Genomic DNA, 23,083 nt, shown 5'->3' with positions numbered 1-23,083 from the left:
AATTTCACCATCAGTGACATCTTCGAGTATAAAGAACAGTTACACACACACACACTGACAGAAGAGGAGCTCAAAGTTCTTCAGCAACATCATCCATTCAATATTAATCTTCCACTGCAATGGCCACTAACTACCATGTTAAATGCTGGGTGAAGTAGAAGAAACAAACACAGGCCTTGTCTTCTAGAAACTGCAATCACAAGGCAACACTGATGCAGAGAAGGCTGGAGAATGATGGGCAGGTAGAGAACGATGTACAAACCAAGAGGTTAAGCAACAGCAAGAGGCCAGGAATAATTACAAATTTTATTTCCATTTAAAATGAGAAAATGAAGCAAGGGTCAATTTAAAAACTTATCCACAAGGCCCAGAAAGTTAGTAGCAAGGGACAGAGATTCCCCAGTCACTGTTTTCTGGAAAGATTTAAAAACAAAATGGTCAGGGATGCTAAAGGCTATATTCTGAATAGTTCTTACTTAGCAAAACCAGAGTCTGTGCTCAATTTCTTTTGCCTTCAAACACAAAGGGCACCGGAAAAGGCTCAAAGGAACTACAGTGTTTTCCCTCACTGCCTAATTTAACTTAATGAAGACGTGCAGTTTGAACTGGCCTGAGGCAAGCACCGTATCTCTGAGCTGGCAAGTTCATCGTGTGACTACCCTCCTGGCCTATGCAAATTCCTCATGCAGCCAAATTCATTACAACTTCCCTAATTGGGATCAGCATGAATATGCAAATCTTTTTTAAGAAGTTCAGCTAATTCACCATTTTGTGTGCGTGTGTATGTGTGTGTGTGCATCACTCTGCTGTAAGATGGGTTTCTGCAGCTCCTTTTCAAGAAACATACACATGTTCACTGAATTCTGGCTTTCGGGATGATGAAATCAGGCCCTCAACACTGGTGCTCAGGGTAACGTATTTATACAGATCCGTCACTTTGGGATATTAATATTTTTTGAATTAACATGGCTTCCAACCCTTGAGACTGTAATTGGCGCAGCTGGCATTCTTACTTTGTGCTGAGTAGCCACTGTACTAGTTTCAGTGAATCAGAATTTCAAAATTCAGCATAGAGAAAATACTGGATTGGGCTGTACTTTTTTAAATTAAATTCATTCATTCATTCAATCATATTTATTGAGCGTTTATTGTGTACAGAGCACTACACTAAGCACTTGGAAAGTACAATTTAGGCAACGGATAGGGACGATCCCTAACCAACAACGGGCTCACAGTCTAGAAGGAGGAGACAGACAATAAAACAAATAGGCATCAAGAGCATCAAAATACATAAATAGAATCATAAATATATACACATCATTAAAAAAATTAATAGAATAATAAATATGCACAAATATACATAAGTGCTGTGGGGCAGGGAAGGGGGTAAGGCAGAGGGAAATTCCAAATGTGAGCCTCTAATTTCTACTACGCATTCGGTCTGCTAGATCAGAAATAAGTAAAAACTACAATCATAAATATGTGCCTTCAAGCTGGGTACTTTTAGAAAATCTAAACAGTTTTAGGGGGAAAAATCTGGCAAACTACTTATCTATTCTTAAAAAAAAAACCTGGCCCTGCTGAAAATCAAGATTTTTGAGACAGTCAATTCTCAAAGGAATACTAAGCACAAGCTGGTCAGCTTGGAAGAATTAATGTAGAGTCTATTTTTCCATCTTAGCCTTCAATAAATTTGCTACAGAGCTTAGCTTCTGGTTTTCAAGCATGACATTCAAACTTCCATCCAGTCACTAAAACCCCCATAAAGTAAACCCAATAGATCCTACCATCCCCTATCTTCACAACACACTGAAAAATCCATTTGTCGTGGCAGCAAAGGCTATATAATAATGTTGTTATTTGTTAAGCGCTTACTATGTGCACAGCACTGTTCTAAGCGCTGGGGTAGATACAGGGTAATCAGGTTCTCCCACATGAGGCTCACATCTGACTCATTAGTCAGCTACCATTTTAGGGGATGGGAATCGAAGGGCAAAGAGAGAGAACATGCACAGGAACTGAAGGGAAGCGACTTGAAGACCTCTGCAGCACGATCTACTGGAAAGAGCATGGTTCTAAGAGTCAAGAGACCCAAGTTAATAATAATAATAATAATGTTGGTATTTGTTAAGCGCTTACTATGTGCAGAGCACTGTTCTAAGCGCTGGGGTAGACACAAAGGAATCAGGTTGTCCCACGTGGGGCTCACAGTCTTAATCCCCATTTCACAGATGAGGTAACTGAGGCACAGAGAAGTTAAATGACTTGCCCACAGTCACACAGCTGACAAGTGGCAGAGCTGGGATTCGAACCCATGACCTCTGACTCCAAAGCCCGTGCCCTTTCCACTGAGCCACGCTGCTTCTCTACTCTCTGCTCTGCTCCAGACCTGCTGCGAGTGATCTTGGGCAAGATACTTAACCTCTCTGCATCTGTTTCCTCATCTGTAAAATGGAGAGAAAAATATCTGCCTCTACCTACCGACCTCACAGGGAATTTGTAGAGATGAAATGACATTATTGATGTGAAAACTCTTGAGGAAAATAAAAGTGCCCATCAAATTCAAGGTCTTTAAAGAGCTCAGTGCTCCCATTAACCAAAACCTGAACCCACTTCTACCAAGAAGGCCTTAACCCTGTAGAAGACCTTGGTATGTAGTCCTTAACCTAGAACTGGTCTTTGCATGTAGCAAGGAATCGCTGGATTATTGATTCCTCCAAGTCCAATGCTTGATCATGGACTCTGAGCACAGCCTCGATCAAGGTCTGCTAAACAGCACAAAAGGCTTGCCAATTTGGCTCTACAGAAAAAAATGCATAGAGGAAAATGAATCAAAATAGCTTTAGGGGAAGCTTTGAGACCACGGTGGCAAAACAAAGCCCCAGAGCAGTTCAAAGTGCTGGAAGAGACACAGTGACTGGGTACAAGAACAAGAGGAGCCCCACTGTTCCTTAATAACCTTGCTGTGAGGAGCGGTGTTCTTAAGTACGGATTCTAGAATGAGGGTTGTTTTGAGGACCAAAAATAACAACAAATCCTGAATTTACTTTCAAGCAAAGAGATAATGTTGCTGTGAAATTTACAAAACACTTTTATGCATCCTTGAAAGGTTGGAAATTGTAAAACGAAAATCTTTGGCCCGTCACAGTCATGCTGTGAAGACACAGATCCCTCTTTCTCCATTAAAGCTAGGTCAGTCAGTCAGGCAATTGTATTCATCGAGCACTTACTGTCCTAAGCACTTGGAAGAGTACAATATAACAATAAACAGGCACATTTCCATCCACAACAAGAATTTGTCAAGAACACTGTTCCAAGCATTATCTTAAGCACTGGGATAGACACAGGATAATCAGATGGGACCCAGTCCCTGTTCGGACAAGTATTTAATCCCCATTTTAAAGATTAAGAATTCCATTCATTCAATAGTATTTATTGAGCGCTTACTATGTGCAGAGCACTGTACTAAGCACTTGGGATGAACAAGTTGGCAACAGATAGAGACAGAGACAGTCCCTGCCGTTTGACGGGCTTACAGTCTAATCGGGATGACTGGCCCACATAAGGCAAGTGGAGGGGAAGGTTTTAAATGCAGGGAAGATTCTCAGAATAACAACCATTCGAAATCAACGACTATTCTACTGATCCCTTTGTGGTTATCTAATTGGATGCTCGTTCTTGGAGTCTACGTATTTGAGGGCAGACAGGATAAAGTGAGTCTGTTCCCAAGCCAGGCAGGAGCAGCTGAGGCCCAGCATGTACTTACCAGCCAACATCAGGGCTCGGATGCACTCTGTTCGACCTTGCATCGCAGCTTTCATCAGAGCGGTGTACCCAAATGCATTCCTCTTCTCAAGGTCCAGGCCAGGAAAATAGTTCAACAGGTAATTGGTGATGGTTATGTGCCCTGAAATGATAAGTATATTTCTGTTTAAAAGGAGAGGGGAGAAGGACGAGTGGTAAACCATCCCCGCCTTTAAAAAGCACTCTGGCAAGAAATTCTTTTGTGGTTCCTTCCAACGAAATTACCACCTGGAAGCTAGCAAATGCACAGTTATATAATAAACTCTCTTTCTTCTATTTTTCAGTCACTAGCCGTCATTGTTCACGGGCACAGTTGGTGGGTCAGAACAAGGGAACAAGCCGGAACCCAAAATAAAATTCAGGTGCAACCACTGGGGATCACTTTACATGATTAATTCTCAGGTTACTAAACGGCTCACCAGAAAACAGTTTTCAAAAGTGTGTTTGGGAAGGGATGGGATTCTAATGGACCATTTTGACTGCCAGTGTCTTGACCCGGTTTGTGACCCCCATCAATCACTCTTGGTATTGGAGCAAAATGGAGATGCAGCTACTTTTATAACTGCGGCTACTGACATGGAGAAGAATAGGGAGGGAGGAGGGGAGAGGGGGGAGGAGGGAAAATGGGAGGACAGGTCTCTGTTCTGACCCTTCAGTTGGAGTGGGCTGGGTTTCCAAGGCACAGGGCAGGGAGAAATGTGATCAGGAGCCTGAAAGAAAACTTCTCTAGTCCTCCCACCCAGAAACACTGTAATAAACACTAGGACCTTCACCTCACGCCTTTCCCCCTCAGTAGCTAGGTGCATACTTTTCAATGCAGTTGCTTCCCCCTCCTTGTAACTTATTTTAGTATCCATCTCCCCTGCTACATTAAAAGCTCCTCAAGGTCAGGGATTGTGTCTACTGAATCTATTATATTCTTCCAAATGCTTAGTGCAAGCAGTAAGCACTCAGTAAGCATCACTGATTGACTGATTCACCGAGTCAGCCACAGTTAGTGTGCTCCATCGTTTCAACTCCAAATCTAGCTGCAGACTTGCTGTGTAACCTGGGAAAAGACATCACTATTTTTTGCCTTACATTCTCCATTTACAAAATGGAATATCTTCCATGCACTCACTTTCCTAGATGCTCTGAGAGTTAACAGTGTCCCAGACAATAACTCTGCCTGAGTTCAAAGCCTTATTGAAGATACATGTCCTCCAAGAGGGCTTCCCAGACTAAGCCCCAATTTTCCTCATCTCCCACTCCCTTCCTTGTCACCCTGACTTGCTCTCTTTGCTCTTCCCCCCTCCCAGCCTCACAGCAGTTATTTACATAGCTGTAATTTTATTTATTTGTTTTGATATCTGTCTCCCCCTCCTCTAGACTGTAAACTCATTGTGGGCGGGGTATGTGACTGTTTATTGTTGTATTGTACTTTCCCAAGTGACTAGTACAATGCTCTGTACATAATAAGTGCTCAGTAAATACAGTTGAATGAATGAATGAATCTGTTAGAAAATTCTGAATGACACAGAAGACAGTCCAAAAAAAGTGGAAGGCTTTAATGACATCATTGCCTTGCACAGGGGTGGAAAAAATATATACTAAGCACTGGGATAGAAATAATACAATCAGATCCAGTCTTTGTCCACTGTGAGCCTCACAGTCTAATGGAGAGGGAGAATTGATATCTCATCCTCATTTTATAGATGAGGAAATAGGCACAGAGAAGTCAAGTGATTTGCCCAACATCATACACCTGGCAACTGGCAGTGCCAGGATTAGAACCCAGGCCTTATAACTCCTAGGCCCATGCTCTTTCCTCAAGACCACACTACTTATCATCTCTCCTAGAAGTTCCCATCTTTTCTCCAAGGAATGATATTTAGGTTAGTTGAGTTCCCTGGCCTCCCTCTAAGTGAGGAAGGGAAGGAAGAGGTTCTCTATTTGAGAGCCAGAACTTAACCCCAGACTCCGCCCTAGTACAAGTGGCTTGTCCACCTTCTCAACAATAGGCTCCATTGCTCATCAATCAGTAGATCAAGGAGCTTTATTGAGCACTTAGATGGCCCAAGTTGGCTTCCCAGCCATTTAAAAAAAAAAGTAGAAGGCTTAAAGAGGCTTTAGCTCTGGTTGGGTGCATTTATCACACCCCTCCCTCCCTGCAGATAGGACCAAAAGCAATGGGCTTGCATCGCTGTGTTACAGGACTCATGCATGGAAAACGAATGAATATCGGACCTTCAGTATATGATTTATGGATCTTGACAAATATCTGGTGCCTTCTCAACTCATTTACACCATTTTTCCCCTTGTCATTTATTTTGCGATGGTTTAAAAGTTGGCATAATAATGCAAGCTGTCAGGCAGCTGGAACAGCTTAATTGTTGTATGTTGTAAAAAAAAATATTCCTTGATCTCATTTTGTAGTCCAGTTGAATGTTTTGTGGTGCATGTCAGTTAAATTTAAGCAGGAATGTAAGTGGAGCAGATTGCAATTCGTTCAGAGCAATTTTAAAAAAAACAAAAAACAAATAGCATATCTAGTGCGATTTTCAACGGAAGGGGTTTGCACTGACAATATCATAGCATTTTTTTTTGCAAGAAGAGAAAGGAGGAGCAATCGAATATCCATGAAACAAACTGATCGTTCGACATGGTTAGCAGTGTTTAATTGGTTTCCTGCTCTCTTGCTCTCCTCGGGAGAGTCATCAGACAGCCAGTGAGCGTCGATTATGGGTTTGATTTTTCAATGATCCATGAAATTACTCAACTCGCCATGACATGTGCTGGTTCCGGAATGAGGGGCTGACCTTTGTGGTTCAGGTCATCTTGTCACACAAGATAAAGGTGGGTTCACCATCTCCTGTGGATCGGACTAGGGCGAAATTCTCTACTTTCTTGGAAGAAACCAATCATGGGGGACCTGAATCTGCTTTAGAAACCAACAGGCTTAGATTCTTCTTCAAATGAGGTGCTTATGGGACACTGGGCTGTGGCTTCTATGCTCACCATGATCCTGAATCTTTTGATATGAGCATCTCAAGTGAGATGCATATAAATCAACTGAGCTCCCCTCAAAATCAATTCTACTCCCTGCTAAATTAAGAATTTTTAATTAACACATAATTCTGGTATGTGTTTAGTGTTTACTATGTGCCAAGCACTGTACTAAGGAAACCGGGTTGGACACAGTCCCCGTCCCGCATGGGGCTCACAGTCTTAATCCCCATTTTGCAGATGAGACAACTGAGGCCCAGAGCAGTGAAGTGACTTGTCCAAGGCCACAAAGCAGACAAGTGGCAGAACCGGGATCAGAACCCCTGACTTTCTGTCTCCCGGGTCCGTGCTCTAGCCGCTGTGTCAGGATGCATAATAATAATAATGGTATTTATTAAGTGCTTACTCTGTGCCAGGCAGTGTACTAAGCGCTGGGGTGGATACAAGCAAATCGGGCTGGACACAATCCCTGTCCCACGTGGGGCTCACAGTCTCAATTCCCCATTTTACAGACGAGGTAACTGAGGCCCAGAGCAGTGAAGTGACTTGCCCAAAGTCACATAGCAGAAAAGTGGTAGAGCCGGGATTAGAACCTTAGTCCTCTGACTCTCAGGCCCATGCTCTTTCTTCTAGGTCATGCTGCTTCTCCCTTGGGGGCAAGGGAGCACGTCTACTAACTTAACGCCTGACTTGCCCACAGTCAATCAACAGGAAGGAGTCAGAGTCACAAGGCCATGCTGGGTCTCACACTGACTTAAATGTTGATAGTGAACATTACCAACAACAATATATGTTGATAATGATAAGATTAATAAAATGCGATTCCCTGGCTTCCCACATCCTATGACAAGCTTCACTTAATTCTGGATATTCCCCACCTCGCAAACCTCCAGGGGGCCCCTGCTCCTCATTTAAAACAAAACTCCTGGCCATCAACTTTAAAACACTCCAACAGGGGACTCCACCTGCTTTCTTTTCTCACTGCAGCCACTGTTTGTGCATTCCAAAGACAACTCCCTACATGTCCCTTGCTATCAACGGTCTCCCCTCCAATCATAAGCTTCCGAAGCTTGAGAGCAAAAATGCACGGAGTGGACATTTCTTCTATTCGTGACCTTTTCATAGTTCTCTGTTTTGAAATGGCACCAATTACTGAGGTATCTTGGGTCAAACCTGGAGTTTTGTTTCTGTGACTAACTTTTAAAGGAGAAGTTTTGCACGAGACATTGCCAGACAAGCCTAGCCACTGACGTTGTCTCCAACAGGCCCACTGTAATATGTCACTGTTTGTATCACTGTGTCCATAAAACGTCCATCCTGATCTCCTTCGCTCAGGCACTCCTCCTTTCTGGTCACACGCAGGAACAACGTGTACACTATCATCATCCTTCCTAGGCCTTCAATCAAATATATTTATATCCCAAGCGCTTAGTACGGTACTCTGCACAGAGTAGCGCTCAATAAAGATCACTGATTGGTTGATTGATATATGGGTTTCTGAACGAATCTGTGAGAATAATACCCTGCTCATAGTGAACCCTCAAATTCTGTTGTCTGACACAACAGAGCCTCGTGCTTCCAAGGTGTTTCCAATCTTGAGAAGGGTGTCCGGGCTTGACACACCCAGAGAAATAGGGGGATGGAAACTCATTATTGCAATGCCATACTTAAATATGTAAATGAGAATCCATGCCCCAAATAAAATGATATTTGAACCCATAATCGGCACTTCCAGACAGACTGCCTGTATCACAGGAAACTTGGATTTGCACTGTGTTTGCCTTGCTCCATTTGAGCAAGCACATATAGGCAATATTTATCAAGAGGAATAAGCTGTCATTTTCACAATATGCTGTTCTCTTAGTCAGTAAGAAAGCTCCTTAGATGTCAGCATCTTGCAAAGCTGGGTTGCAGGTATAATCTGCAATCCAGGGTTTTTTAAAAGTTATGATCTATATAGAAATTCAGAGGCTAACCACAACTGACTCAGAAAACTCATCCCAAGCAACTTCTTTCCAAATGATGAATTAATTCAGAGAAGGGATGCTGCTTGAGATCTTACATGTGACTGCTCTGTTTCATTGAAATTGAAAGAAGGATTAAAAAGCAGAGAGCTATTAAAAAATCTTCACCATCAAGATCAAATAGTTATGGATAGAAAATTTTAATGGATAGAAACGTAGTGTGAATAGCACAAATCTGTGAGGTTCCCTAACTTTAAATTTGCCTTCAGGTTCTGGAAAGTCAGTTGGTTTTGCTTGACCTTGAGGATTTTTCTAATGTCCTAGTTGACTATTTACTAATTAGGAGGAGATAGAAAGCATAGCCTTAAAATCTTCAGAGAAGCCAGGGACAGTATATTTTGGGAAACAGGCCTTTTTGATGTTATCAGACTCTCTGAGAACTAGGTTTCCCAGCTATTCAGGCTTACTTGATAGACTCTGCTTTGCCAATCAATCAATCATATTTATTGAGCCCTATACTGTGCGCAGACCACTTTACTATGGTCTTGGAAGAGTAGAAAGCAACAGAGTTCGCAGACATGCTCTCTTCCCTCAAGTAGCTTACAGCCTCCTTTTCAATTGATGCCTGAATCCTGGAACAACTCTGACTCTAGACTGCAAAAAGATAGTGTTTTAGTTTGAACTGAAGCCTAAGAGAAAATTTGATGATTTTAATATGAAGTGATTGATGATGATGATGATAACGATGATGAAGTCTCAACTGAATTCTTACATAAGAGAAATTAAAAGGCACCATAAGTATAGTGAATTCATTCTGGTAATAACACAATAACTGCATAGTAACTGCAGAGAGTAACTTTTCAAAGGTTTTAGTGCTGGTGTCAAATTAGCTCTCAGCTGCTATGATAGGTTCAATTTGTTCAGGCACGCATTTTTAAAAACCCAGTCTGATAACTAGAGAAATAAAAGAGGAGGTTTATAATTTAACAAACCTTAAAAGTAAGACTTTCACGTTATCTGTTAGATCAAACAGCTATGGATAGAATATTTTAATGGATAAAAATGTAATGTGAATAATGCAAATCTGTGACTGCAAAGAGTGCAAATCCCTAACTTTAAATTTGCCTTCAGGTTCTGGAAAGTCTGTTGGCTTTGCTTGGCCTTGAGAAGTCTTCTAATCTCCTAGATGACTATTTACTAATCAGTACCTTCCTTCTCTTAAGTCCCTGATTTTCTCTTTTCCAGCAGCACCAAGGATCTTGGCTTAGATACTCTTAGATACTTAGATACTTAGAAACTTTAGGTTTCTTTAAGGAATTAGGCAAAGAAACAAAAAAAGGGTAGAAATGTTGATTAACAAGAGATCAATACAGAAATGTGTTGAAAACTTAAACAAATACAAAATGAGAGTGATTTAATCAGTACAGTGCAAGTGCTTAGTACAGTGCTCTGCACATAATAAGCGCTCAGTAAATACAATTGAATGAATATTCACTTTGATAGCTATATTTCCTAAATATCTTCCACTTCCATTTTTAAACTGCTAAGCAATTTTACAGTAAACCAGTTATGGCTTCTCCAATAAATTGTACGCTCTTTGAGGCAGGGATCATATCTTCTTGCTCTCTTGTGCTCTCCCAAGTGCACAGCACAGTATTCTGCACAGAGTAAGCCCTCAAATACCATCGATAGATTGTACCTTTATCAGTATGTTCACATGACTGAACAAAAAAGCAATCTTAACAGTTTTCCTTTGCCTCAAGGAACTTATAAAAATGCTAACTTTACAACTTGCCTAGAGTTGTGCACTGCAGGACCCGCTCATCTTAGTCTATGTCTCCCCCACTAGACTGTAAGCTCTTTGAGGGCAAGGACTATGTCTATTAATTCTACTGAATGTTTCCAAGTTTTCAACCCAGGGCTCTGCCTATAGTACATGCTCAGTAAGTACTACTGATTGATTGAACTTAATTTCAAATACAAAAGCAGGAGCTTGAGAACCCTGTAAACATTGTCCTTCACCAACCTTGCTGAAAAACTGAATCCCGCCTAACAATCAACAGCATTTATGGAACACGGACTGTGTACAGAGTACTGTACCGAGTAGTTAAGGGAGTGCAACCGGAGATTCAGTCGCAGGCAAGAGGGAGCTTACAGTCTAACAGCCAGAAAAATCAAAAAAGCATGCCAAGCTTGAGAAGGTGGATCTGTTGCCTTTATTTTTTCTCAATTCCTTCATTGCCTTTTATCTGTGAACACATCAACTGTTCTTTCATTCTTTTAGTGTAAGGTTGCAGTCAGTCAAACGAAAGTCTCTTTGAAGACAGGCTACAAAGGAACAAAGGCCCTAGAGGAATAGCAGAGGCACCATTATTCCCAGAAGGAAAACTAAATTCCAGGGAAGACAAAAATCACTAAATTAAGAATGGCATTAACAAACTGCTTTCTCAGGACAGAACCAAATCCTGTGAGGGGAACTAGAAAAGCTCCCCTAGAATGTAAAGGCAATGCTACCTCACACTGTGATCCCGGGATCTGATTTCCTCAAAGGAAAAACACATCACCAATCATTCAGTATTTCTTTTACTGCTATTCATGCAGCGTTTCCCAAACAATGACCCCTGGTTACAGCAGTAGGACTTGGAGAATTACAATGGGGGTCACAACATACACACTGAAAAATATTGGGGTATGCTTGACTGAGAAAGGTTGGGATGCACCGATTTTCAGCACAGGATAATAATGGTCAAGATGGTACTTATTAATCATTCAATCCTATTTATTGAGTGCTTACCATCTACAGAGCACCGTACCAAGCACTTGGGAGAGTACAATAGAACAGAATCGGTAGACATGTTCCTGCCCACATTATGCTGTTATTCTTTGCTTTTATTAGTTACACTGTGCTAAGCTTTAGAGTATATAGGAGATAATCACCTTGGATACCACCCTTGCTCAGAGGGGCTCATGGGCCAAGAGGGAGGGCCAACAGGTATTTTATCCCCATTATACAGATGAGAAAACTGAAGCACAGGAAGTTGAATGATTTGCTCAAGGACACGCAGGAGTCCGGTGGCAGAGTGAGGACCAGGCTCAGCATCTCCTGACTCTCAGTACTTGCTCTTGGTACTAGGCCACACCAAACATTTTAGGAACACAATACATACTCCTCAGGTCACCCTTTGCCTTTGGAGCATATGTTGGCAAAACAAATATGCCAGGGTACACAGCTGTGCAGTCCTTCCCTGAGATAAAGAAGCTGGTGAAAAATTAAAGGCTATTCATTCATCTAAGGAAATCTTGTTGAAACCCACTGTCTTGCCTTTTCCTGACGCAGTACTATTAAGTACAATCCTTTGGTTTCCATCTTATTTATTAAATCCACATACACCTGTTAACTAATATTCTCAATGTTTAGAAATACCGGTGTTAATGGGGGATAGGTTGAGTCCTTGGGGAATCCTGCAAATAAAGTCCTAACAGTTCTAGGAGTCATCCATTGCATCAACCAAGCACTTGGGTACTCCTACCCTTTTGTTTCTTGTTTATTATTGTAGAGTACTCTGCCAAGCTCTTAGTGCAGTGTTCTGCACACAGTAAGTGCTCAATAAATATGATTGAATGAATGAATGTTGAACATATGTCCATATTTTACACCCTATTGCTTCTTCCTATGTTTAATTTATTTGTTTCTATCCCCTCCACTGAACCGTTCGCTCATTGCGAGCATATGTCACAGCTACACATTCTTTTGTACTCTCCTCTGTGCCTGGTCCAGCGCTCTGCATAGAGTTCACAGTTTGCCTAGTGCAGAACTCGGCCCAGCCCTCAGTAAATACTACTGACTGACTGACTGACAACTGACTGATCAATCAATCAGTGGTATTTAGCATTTACTGTGATCCATTCAGAGGGAAAAAGCCAATTCAAGAATTCAGTAGCTTCTTTACTACATTCTACCCAATAGGAGGTAGTATAATTGAATAAGAATCCCCAAGATGCAATTTCAACACCTTAGTAGTTGAAGCCCTTGCCAACCATGTCACTTAAAGAAGTTAAGAGAACACCAAAAACATACACAAACACTCACAGATATCCCTTCCTTTTCTTTTCTTGAGTGATTGCATCCCCAAGCAACTGTACTTATGGCACCATCCCTCTGGTTTAGAGCAAGAAATTCTAAGCCCACCTGAGTTCTTTCCTAGAGCCAGCTACCGATATGCACTTATCCAAAGTCATGCACGCATCACTGTCCTCAGCCCTGACAAGGAAATAATGGATTCAAATTTAGACATTTGTCTCTAAAATTCACCAGGCTCGATCTTGGTTGCCTGCAATGTAATTCACCAAACCAAGCCAGTAGAGGGAACTGTAGACTGTACAAAGGAAGAATTATAGCCCACGGAAAAGGGAGAAATCCAAATCCATCTCCAACCCTCATGTCCTAAGAGAAGGCAGATTAACTAGCTGAGCTGGCAACAGAGACCAAGTGACCCATCCATCTTACTGGGATTCAGAGGGGAGTCAAGGGGGTTTATTTTATTTGGTAACCTTGCTAGCTGAAAGGTCTAATAATCCAAAGAAACTTAGGGAAAGCTATGGGTAACCTTCCGTGGAGCACTATGATATGAAATAGATGTCATTATTTACGATCTCCTCTAGATACACCAGCAGTTCCCAGGACAGTGCTCTCAACTATCATCGTGAAGATGACATCTCAGATTCCAGAGGGAAAACTGGCTTTGGTCAGATTGACTTATTTGGTCCTGAGGTCTGGATTCTGTCTCCAAATCAAAAGCAACAGAATGCCAACATTATCCCTGTGGACCATTTCAGAGTTCATTAGAATTAAGGGTAAAGGTCAAAAAAGAGATGGCCACACTTGCAGAACCTTTCACAGGCCAATTTAGGGCAAGATAAAAAGTAATACAGGTTTCAAGATTTATGGTTTCTTCTGATCAGGAAGAAACAGTAATTGTTACCTTGATATGATGACACCTCAGAGCTCAAAGTATTGAAGATCAAAGCATCACCCAACAAAGTGAAGGTGTTTAAAGTTCAGTTCCTTTCCCATAAAAACGATCAAATATAACCCAAGATAAATTGATTTTTCTGGATAAAACAAAAATGAAACCGACTGTATTGGCTCTTAATGCTATGCAACTGAGTAACATAAAATGGGCAAGAAAATACATCACCTGATTTTTAGAGGCACTGAGTCACTCTAGGAGAGAAAGGGTCTTCTGAGTTTACTACCGATCTATTTAAAAGTACTGGTCATCCTAGTTATTTTAGTCCTTGACATATCCTGGGTTTGACTGCTATATCAGCACCCTTACAGACCTCCTTTCCTCCAGTCTTTCCCCTCTCCAGTCTGTATTTCGCTCTGCTGTCCAGATCACTTGGGAAGCAGCATGGCCTAGTGGAAAGATCACGGGCCTGGGATCCAGAGAACCTGGGTTCTAATCGCAGCTCTGCCACTTGTCTGCTGTATGACCTTGGGCAGGTCACTTAGCTTCTCTGTGCCTCAGTTGCCTCATCTGTATAATGGGAATTGAGACTGTGAGTCCCATGTGGGACACGGACTGTGTCCAACCTGATTATCTTGTATCTACCCCAAGGCTTAGTACAGTGCCTGGTGCATAGTAAGAGATTAACAAATGCCAGAAAAAAACAAGCAAAAAAAACCACCTTCACTCCAGGTTTTCTACAATTCCCTACTTGCACAACTCTTTTTGTCCTCCCCACTATAAGCAAGTCAACCTATTGCTACCTATACCAACTACCACCCCCATGTCATATAATAATCATCGTAATAATGATGGTATTTGTTAAGTGCTTACTATGTTCCAAGCACTGTTCTAAGCTCTGGGGGAGATACAAGGTAATCAGATTGTCCCATGTGGGGCTCACAGTCTTAATCCCCATTTTACATATGAGTTAAGTGAGGCACAGAGAAGGTAAATGATTTGCCCAAAGTCACACAGTTGAAAAGTGACAGAGCCGGGATTAGAACCCATAACCTCTGACTCCCAAGCCCATGCTCTTTCCACTGAGCCATGATGCTTCTCCATATGCCACTCATCTTTTCAGACATATCCTCCCCATTTTTGTCAAATCCCACTTCAACACTTCCCCATGATGCTATCACAGATGAACTCATTCTCAGCTCAAGTTGCTCATTGTTTTATACATAAATTTATGTTTTCTGTTCTCACTGTACTCGTATGAATATTTACACTGTTCTTTAATAATAATAATAATAAAAATAATAATTAGAGTATTTGTTAAGAATGTACTATGAGCCAAGTGCTGTACTAAGCACTGGGATGGATATAATAAAATCAGGTTGGATAGTCTGGGTCCCACACAGGGCTCATAGTCTAAGGGGAAGGGAGATCAGGTAAAAAATCCCCATTTGACCAGGGAGGAAACTGAAACATAGGGAAGTTAGGTGATTTGGCTACCCAAAGTTATCCAGCACATGAAAGACTGATGTGGTTCTGTGGTAGAAGGGGAGGTGTGGGGAGAGGAATCCAAGTGCGGAAGGGACAGAGCAATGCTCAGAGCAGCAGTGAGGGTCCTCCTGCCCTATGCCTCTGGAGGTAAAGTGAGGCAGCCGCATCCTCACTTCCCCGCAGGGCTGCCAGTGCTGAAGAACCTCTCCACTCCAAGGATCCCTCTCCCTGAAGAACTCCTGGTCAGAAGCATGAGCATTAAGGTGGAATCAAAATGGCCACTCCCCGACTTTCACTGGGAAAATAGGTATGTGAGAGGGGAAGCCAGGCTCTACCCATAACTCAGGAAACCATTTAGACTTGCTACATTGTATTAGCGTTAAGAAACGTGAGAGTAGCTCGCCTATTTTTGAAGAATTTTGATATTTTCTTGTGCTTAATATCCAAATATATCTTTCCGGTCTAAAGCATCAGATTTCAGAGGGGATCATCATCAGTCCAAGGTGGACTTGATTGGGCTTTTTTGATTTCCCGCACCATGTTGTCCTCTCTTCTAGGACAGAGCCAGATCCTGCAGTTCTTTTGAAAGTCTTCACAGTCTGGGTATGGCTCTCTGCACACATTGGTTTCAATAAACCAATACTGTTTATTTGTTTATGAAATGCTGGCATAAAACATATCTCCCATTGCTCAAAGTCTTGCCGATTCATTCTCTTTGAGACTTTAAATGCAAGGTTCCTTTCTACGGCTGTACGATTGACTCGTCCAGGAATTGTTTACTGCTGGAATCTTGCATTCAGATTTATTCAGCTCACAAACCAAGTGAGCGAGGAAGGCTCAGCCAGGCTTGTGAGGCCTGTTTGTTCAGAGAACACAACCAGATACACCATACCACACCATTGGAGAGTTGATTCTGTCTCTCCTTAGAAAGAATAGAGATGGGCTAGGATTTCAGTCAAAATCTTTAGGCAACACCCTGGGCTTTTGCCCACCAGTTGCCTGTCTTCACCTGTTTTGGACTCTCTCTCACTTCCAGCCACATTAAAGATTCACAAGAGTAAATAATTTCAAGAAAAATACAAGACTTGATGGGAGGTCTGTTAGGATAACTAAACAAAAATAAGGCCAACTAAAATTTCCAATTATTTCAAGGATCACTCAATAGACACATCGTTAAGTGCACCATGATTTCTTATCTCAATATGAAAGCTGTCTTAAGATTGTTTGGTATTTTTTTCCCTCTTGGAATGTTCCTCCTTTTGTCCTGTGGCTGGTATTGATTTGATATAAATACTCCATTACCCAATTAGGTTAAACAACATAATTCCAAATCAAATACCAAAAGCAGCAATCCTAGTATTTTGCATTTATGAAGTTATCTTTCATTGGAGGATAATACCAAATCAAATACCAACAGCAGAAATCCCAGTATTTTGCATTTATGAAGTATCTTTCACTGGAGAATAAAACCAAATCAAATACCAAAAGTAGCAATCCCATATTCTGCAATTATGTAGATCTTCCATTGGAGGATCTCTATATGTTATTCAACTGTTTTTATTGAGCACTTACTGTGCGCAGAGCACTGTACTAAGCACTTGGAAAGTACAATTTGGCAACAGATAGAGACAATCCCTACCCAACAATGGGCTCTAGAAACATGACCTCATTACTCCTTACAATATACCCAAGGGAAAGATAAAGAATATTTTTATCCACATTACTCATTTAAAAATTGAGGCCCAGAGAGGTTGACTCATTATAATCAAGGTCAGAAAGTGTATCAGTGCAGAATAAGAACAAAAGCAAGAACATTTGACTACTCATCTGTCACCTATCTGTTACATACTTTGTAAATGGCCATTTGTTTGCCAAACCTCAGGGAGGGATCGGCATAGGGGATGAGGGGATAAAAAGATCTCCTGGAGCTGTCTTATCTGTCTTATCACCTGGCAGACTCCTCACTGTACCACTCTGGAACTACAAACCTACCCATCACATAATCCTCAAGACTGTTGTTGATCGCATCTACCATCTCTACTGTACTGTACCCTTTCGAGAGCTTAGTACAATGCTCTGCACACGGTAAGCGCTCAATAAACACCATTGATTGAGGAGACTGGGCAGTCGCCAATCCAGGGGATTCCTCCAATTCACCCCCACCCCCTCCTCTCTGCTTGGGCTTCTTTACATTTCCAATGGTTAAACATACCTCCCCCAGGCCTCAGTGCAATGGTTATGGGAAGAGGTGGAGGAGGCCAGAAATAAGGAAGTGCCTGCTGAGATTTTGCCCGCTACTATTATCCACTGGTAGTGAAGTTCTGACCAACATATCACCTATTGGGTCTCATATGACGGCCAGGATCAGGAGGCATCCTAAAAATGCCTGGCTGACATGGGGTTAGAGAAACCGGTAGCAACTATCCAGGTGGACATTCTGGCAACTGCTTACTGGTCTACTGTGCTATGCCCTGGTATCAGCACCATGCTGTGGTCACTTGAGCCATAAAAAGGTTTTGGCTATAAAATTTTTGCAAGCATTTTACACTCTGCCCAACTTCTCACTCATTGCTAGAAGCAGCATGGATAGAGCACTTACTATGTGTCAGGCAAATTGGGTTGGACAGAGTCCCTGTACGCAACAGGGGGCTCACAGTTTTAATCCCATTTTCCAGATGAGGAAACTGAGGCCCAGAGAAGTGAAGTGACTTGCTCAAGCCCACACAGCAGACAGGAGCCGGAACTGGAATTCAGGTCCTTCTGACTCCCAGGCCCGTGCTCTATCCACTAGGCCATGCTGCATACCTCAATTATTATTATTACTGTTGTTACGCCCCAAACCTTCCTTACTGAGCAGATCCTTCCAGATCATATTGCCAGGAACCCTCAAAGCCACAGGGTAGTAGTGAGGACAGGGTGATGTCCCAATTCTGCATCTGTGGGAGTCCTGTGACATGTGCGGGCAGGTTGGGGGGCAGGGGGCCCTCAGAGCACAAGAAAAGCCAGAGTGGCAGTGATAAGGCAAATCTTTTTTAAAATACAAAAGGAACAAAGGGAGGTTTGGAGCTATGGGATTTGGCCCAGCACTAAATGAGAAGATGCAGGGGATGAAGGGGATAGATGGGTAGCCTTGGGGACTTGAACTTGGCGACTGCAGAGTGGCCTAGAGGAAATAATAATAATAATTATTATTATGATATTCGTTAAGTGCTTACTATGTGCCAAGCACTGTACTAAGCACTGGGGTGGGTACAAGCAAATCGGGCTAGACACAGTCCCTGTCCCACATGGGGCTCACAGTCTCAATTCCCATTTTACAGATGAGGTAACTGAGGCACAGAGAAGTGAAGCGACTTGCCCAAAGTCACACAGCAGACAAGTGGCAGAGTCAGGATTAGAACCTATGACCTTCTGACCTCCAGGCCCGTGCTCTGTCCACTACACCATGGGCCTGGGAGTCAAAGGATCTGGGGCCTAATCTCCATCTGCCACTTGCCTGCTGTGCAACCTTGAGAAAGTCACTTAACTTCTCTGTGCATCAATTTCCTCACCTGTAAAAAATGAAGATAACTGTTCTCCCTCCCACTTAGACTGTGAGAGTGACAGATCCTGCTCGTATTGTAACTGCCCCTACTGTTACTGTACTGTTATTGTAGAACAGTGCTTGGCACACGGTAAGCTCTTAACAAGTACTGTAACCACCAACCATTACCCCAGTGTCTAAAAGACTCTTGTTACATAGTAAATGGTGAACAAATACCACAGTTACTGCTGTTATTATAAGGGGAGCAAAGTAATGGGAGATTAAAGATTTAAAAGAGGGGCAAATAAAGGAAAATTTAAAAATTAGTCTCACCTGGATGACAGGTGGCAGTGTCATCATTAATACAAGGATAACATAATAATAATAATAATGTTGGTATTTGTTAAGTGCTTACTATGTGCAGAGCACTGTTCTAAGTGCTGGGGTAGATAACAAGGTAATGAGGTTGTCCCACGTGAGCCAGCCTTCATCCCCATTTTACAGATGAGGTAACTGAGGCCCAGAGAAGTTAAGTGACTTGCCCACAGTCACACAGCTGACAAGTGGCAGAGCCGGGATTCGAACCCATGACCTCTGACTCCCAAGCCCAGGCTCTTTCCACTGAGCCACGCTGCTTCTCTGCAAGAGATGTCCCTCGGACACTTACTCTGCTGAGCCCCCCACCTCCTGCCCTCCCCAGACTTCCCCAATACTGGGGTACAATTTCAGCTACCCGGGCCACCTGCCCAGGCCCTCTCTGCCTACTCCCACATGTCCCCTCTTCTCACCTTTCTGCCATCTGCCCTACTGAGAGCTCAACTCCTCCAAGAGGCCTTCCCAGGCTGAGCTTCCCTTTTTCCCTCTGCTCCCTTTCTGCCCCCCCTTTCACCTCCCCTCAGCTAAGCCCCTTTTCCCCCCTCTTTCCCTCTGCTCCTCCCCCCTCCCTTCCGCTCCCCTCAGCACTGTGCTCATTTGTATAGATTTTTATTACCCTGTTTATTTTGTTAATGAGGTGTCCATCCCCTTGATTCTATTTATTGTGATTAAATTGTCTTGTTTTCATCTGTCTGTCTTCCCCGATTAGACTGTAAGCCTGTCCATGGGTAGGGACTGTCTCTATCTGTTGCTAAATTGTACATTCCAAGCGCTCAGTACAGTGCTCTGCACATAGTAAGCACTCAATAAATACTATTGAATGAATCTGCCACCAAGCTTCTTCAGCTGCTAAATGCGCTCACACTGTGCTCACTGCCAAGACTGCTAGGACACCAGAGAGCACTTCAAATCCTGTCGAAGCCACTAAGCACTTGGTGGTTCTCCCCATCAGTACATCCCCGGATCCTTATCGTGCTCACCAGCTGTCGAACGTAGACGACACTACTGAGACACCGCCTTGTCCAGACGATCTGTTTTCCTCCGCCACGCTATCCCAATTCATCCAGAGCCTGGCAGTCCTGCTATCAACAGCTTCTCTGGCTATCTGTGACAGTCGATAGATTTTACCTCCCTGCGATGAGGAGCTCAATCTCTGCTTTTGTCCGTCATTCCCATGCTACGGTGCTACCATCTGTTGGCTCTCCATGGAACTCCAGGATTGGAATAGCAGTTTTCCCTAGCCACTTATGGATGATTAGGGAGATGAGATTAGGAGGCCTTGTTTGCTGACTGATCTCATCCCTCCTAAAATCGGGGAAAGCTGTGATTCTCACTTTAGAGACTACTGAGCGTACTTATCTGGTCAATAATCTGGTACTTTTTCTGAACCTGCAAAGGAGTTTAATGTTAACAAAATCAAAGAAACGTTAAATATATTCTTGTGCAACCAGAGGGATTTCTCATTGTTTCAAACCTTGTTGAAGTGCTGGGGAATAAGTCTTTTTTTGTTTGTTTTCAAAAAGGTGGCTTGGTGGAAAAAGCAGAGGCCGGGGAGTCAGAAGACCTGGTTCTGGTCCTGGCTCTTCTACTTGTCTGCTGTGTGACCTTGGGCAAGTTACTTTCCCACAATATCCTCATCTATAATATGGGGATTAAATACTTGTTCTCCTTGGACCATGAACCCCATGTGGACCAGGGACTGTATCTTGTATCTACTCCAGGGCTTAGTACAGTGCTCTGCACCTATCACGGTTTTTATCGTTTTCAAAATTAACAGATAAAACAGTAATATCTTCAACCTCCTGACATATTTCTCACTGCACTTTCTCCGAAAGTTAAGATACACGGTATTGTCCGTGAGTCATTCTCTAATCCTACAGAGACAGCTACCGAATTCCATTACATAAGTGCAGATATTATTCATAGCGGTGAAATGAAGAGCAAATCTTACCTGCCTGTGCCGCTGTAATCAGAGCTGTATTCCCTTCGTTGTCCTGCCAGTTCACATCAATATGGGGACATTGTGCTAAGGCAATTACAATATCCACAAACCCTTGGTAGCAGGCAACAATAAGGGCAGTCTATAAATAAAAAAGGGACTCAGTTCAGAGAGGGCAGATTCATTAGCATCATCATTAACATCCACAGTAAAAATTAGTCCAAATTCAGTACAAATCGTTAGAGCATGGGGACACAAAACCCTGGAAGGATTTAGTCCCTGCCCTTAGGGAGTTACCATTCTGCACTAGACAAGATACATGTGCGCTATTGTTCTTTCCCAAGCATTTAGTACAGTGCTAAGTAAGCAGCTGATAAATACCACTGATTGCCTAATAGTCAGCTCTGCTACAATAGGGTAGTTGTATTCTCAAATATCCTGAGTTATTAAAAAATTGCATCACTGTAATCACAGTGACTGCTGCCAAATACATGAGTGAAGTATGCACGAGTGAAGTTTCTTCTTCCATTAAATCTACTTGAGCTGACCAGAGGGTTGCATTCAGCCAGAACAACTGTGTTTTGGAAAAAATGTTCTTCCAAAGAGACCACGCATTAGAGAACCTGGAGCCTGAAGCACCTGGCATCTAATCTCAACTCTGCCACTTATCTGCTGTGTGACCCTGGGCAAGTCACTTCACATCTCTGGGCCTAATTCCCTCTTTTGCAGAATGGGAATTGAATATCTGTTTTCCCTCCTACTTAAGACTGTGAGATTTATGTAGCACCTGATTAACTTGTGTCTCTTAGCTTAGTACAGTGCTTGTTACATCGTAAGCACTCAAATACCACAAATATCATTATTATTATTATCCACTGTAGTGACTTTTTTTAGTTAGATTCTTGCCATGAATATTGTTCATCAAAGCAATAGAACCTTGTATGTATACAGGGCTTTTCTTCAAGAACTTCACAGTACTTAATATGCGCAGAATTATTCTTGAAAACAATCTGATAAGGAAATGGGGAAACAGGAATTATTATTCCCAACTCATTTATCTTTTCTTTAGGAACATTGTCAAAAAACCCAAATCTCTTGGGAAATCAGAGGAACACTTTAACTGAGAGACTAGGATTCAGAGAAGACTAAACATTATACATACAGCCTTGAGCTAATAATTATTGCTTAATGATAATGAATTTGGAGGAGAAAAACCACAAATGAGAGCCAAAGGGACATATGCATGAGCCCCAGTTGTCATTAAGCTCCACACCAAAGCTTAGTCCAAGGGAGGGTGAAATTGGGGCCAGTTTGCTATACCATCATAAGAGAGGATCCAAATCAGTCATCCCATATTTAGTGCTTCCAAAGAAGGATATGGAATTAGGAACTCCAACCAGGGAGCTTCCAGCAACCGTGGCTTAGCCTAACACACAAGATGAGCTCAAAATCCGGATTCGACGAGCGACGCAATTTGGAAAAGTTTAAGACAGAAAATACGAAATCAAGGTTTGACAAGGTAACATTTAAAGCCACTGAGGTTCCAGACCATGAGAGCTAAACTGGGATTCTGATTAAGAGAAGTCAGATGCCACGTGCTAGGCCAAGTGGTTGGCTGCTGGGAGCCAGACTTAGGGAAAGGGCTGGAAAATAGGGTTAGTCTAAAATAATCCTCAAACTATGGTAAAGACCAAAAATTAACCTGCTCTGCCTACTTTTGGCCCCAGGAATAGCTTAGGTAGAGAGAAATATAATTACCCCAAGAAATCCTTCTTCTGGTTGGGTCTCAGAGCAGGAAGCAGATAACACTACGGTCAAAAGGAAGTTACCAACTGCCTAACTTCTCTTTGCTCTGCCTTCAGAAGAAATTGTCGCCCCCTCCCCACAACCCACCAACTAAGGTGGGGCTCTCCCAATACAGACAGAGAGATCAGTCTCTGGGAGCTTCCTGAATGCTCTTTACAATTTTTTTTTGGGGGGGGGGAGGTGGGAGGAGGAGGAGGAGAGTTTGTCCTTCAGCTGGGCCTGTGAATTT

At 42.5% G+C, this 23,083-nt stretch overlaps 1 protein-coding gene across 1 annotated transcript in view; it reads right to left on the bottom strand.

Annotated features, from left to right (window-relative positions):
* Window positions 1-23,083, bottom strand: part of ANKRD33B (ankyrin repeat domain 33B) — a 66,498-nt gene that overhangs the window by 6,743 nt on the left and 36,672 nt on the right. The window contains exons 3-4 of the mRNA XM_029053608.1: window positions 21,061-21,190; window positions 3,767-3,907 (exon numbers count right to left, since the gene is read on the bottom strand). Of these exons, the coding sequence (XP_028909441.1) occupies window positions 3,767-3,907; window positions 21,061-21,190 (271 nt within the window). The remainder of the gene's footprint in view (window positions 1-3,766; window positions 3,908-21,060; window positions 21,191-23,083) is intronic.

The sequence above is a fragment of the Ornithorhynchus anatinus genome, chromosome X3 (assembly GCF_004115215.2).
Source record: "Ornithorhynchus anatinus isolate Pmale09 chromosome X3, mOrnAna1.pri.v4, whole genome shotgun sequence".
Taxonomy (NCBI): domain Eukaryota; kingdom Metazoa; phylum Chordata; class Mammalia; order Monotremata; family Ornithorhynchidae; genus Ornithorhynchus; species Ornithorhynchus anatinus.
The sequence above is the reverse complement of the archived record's forward strand: the minus strand, read 5'-3'. Positions and strand labels throughout refer to the sequence as shown.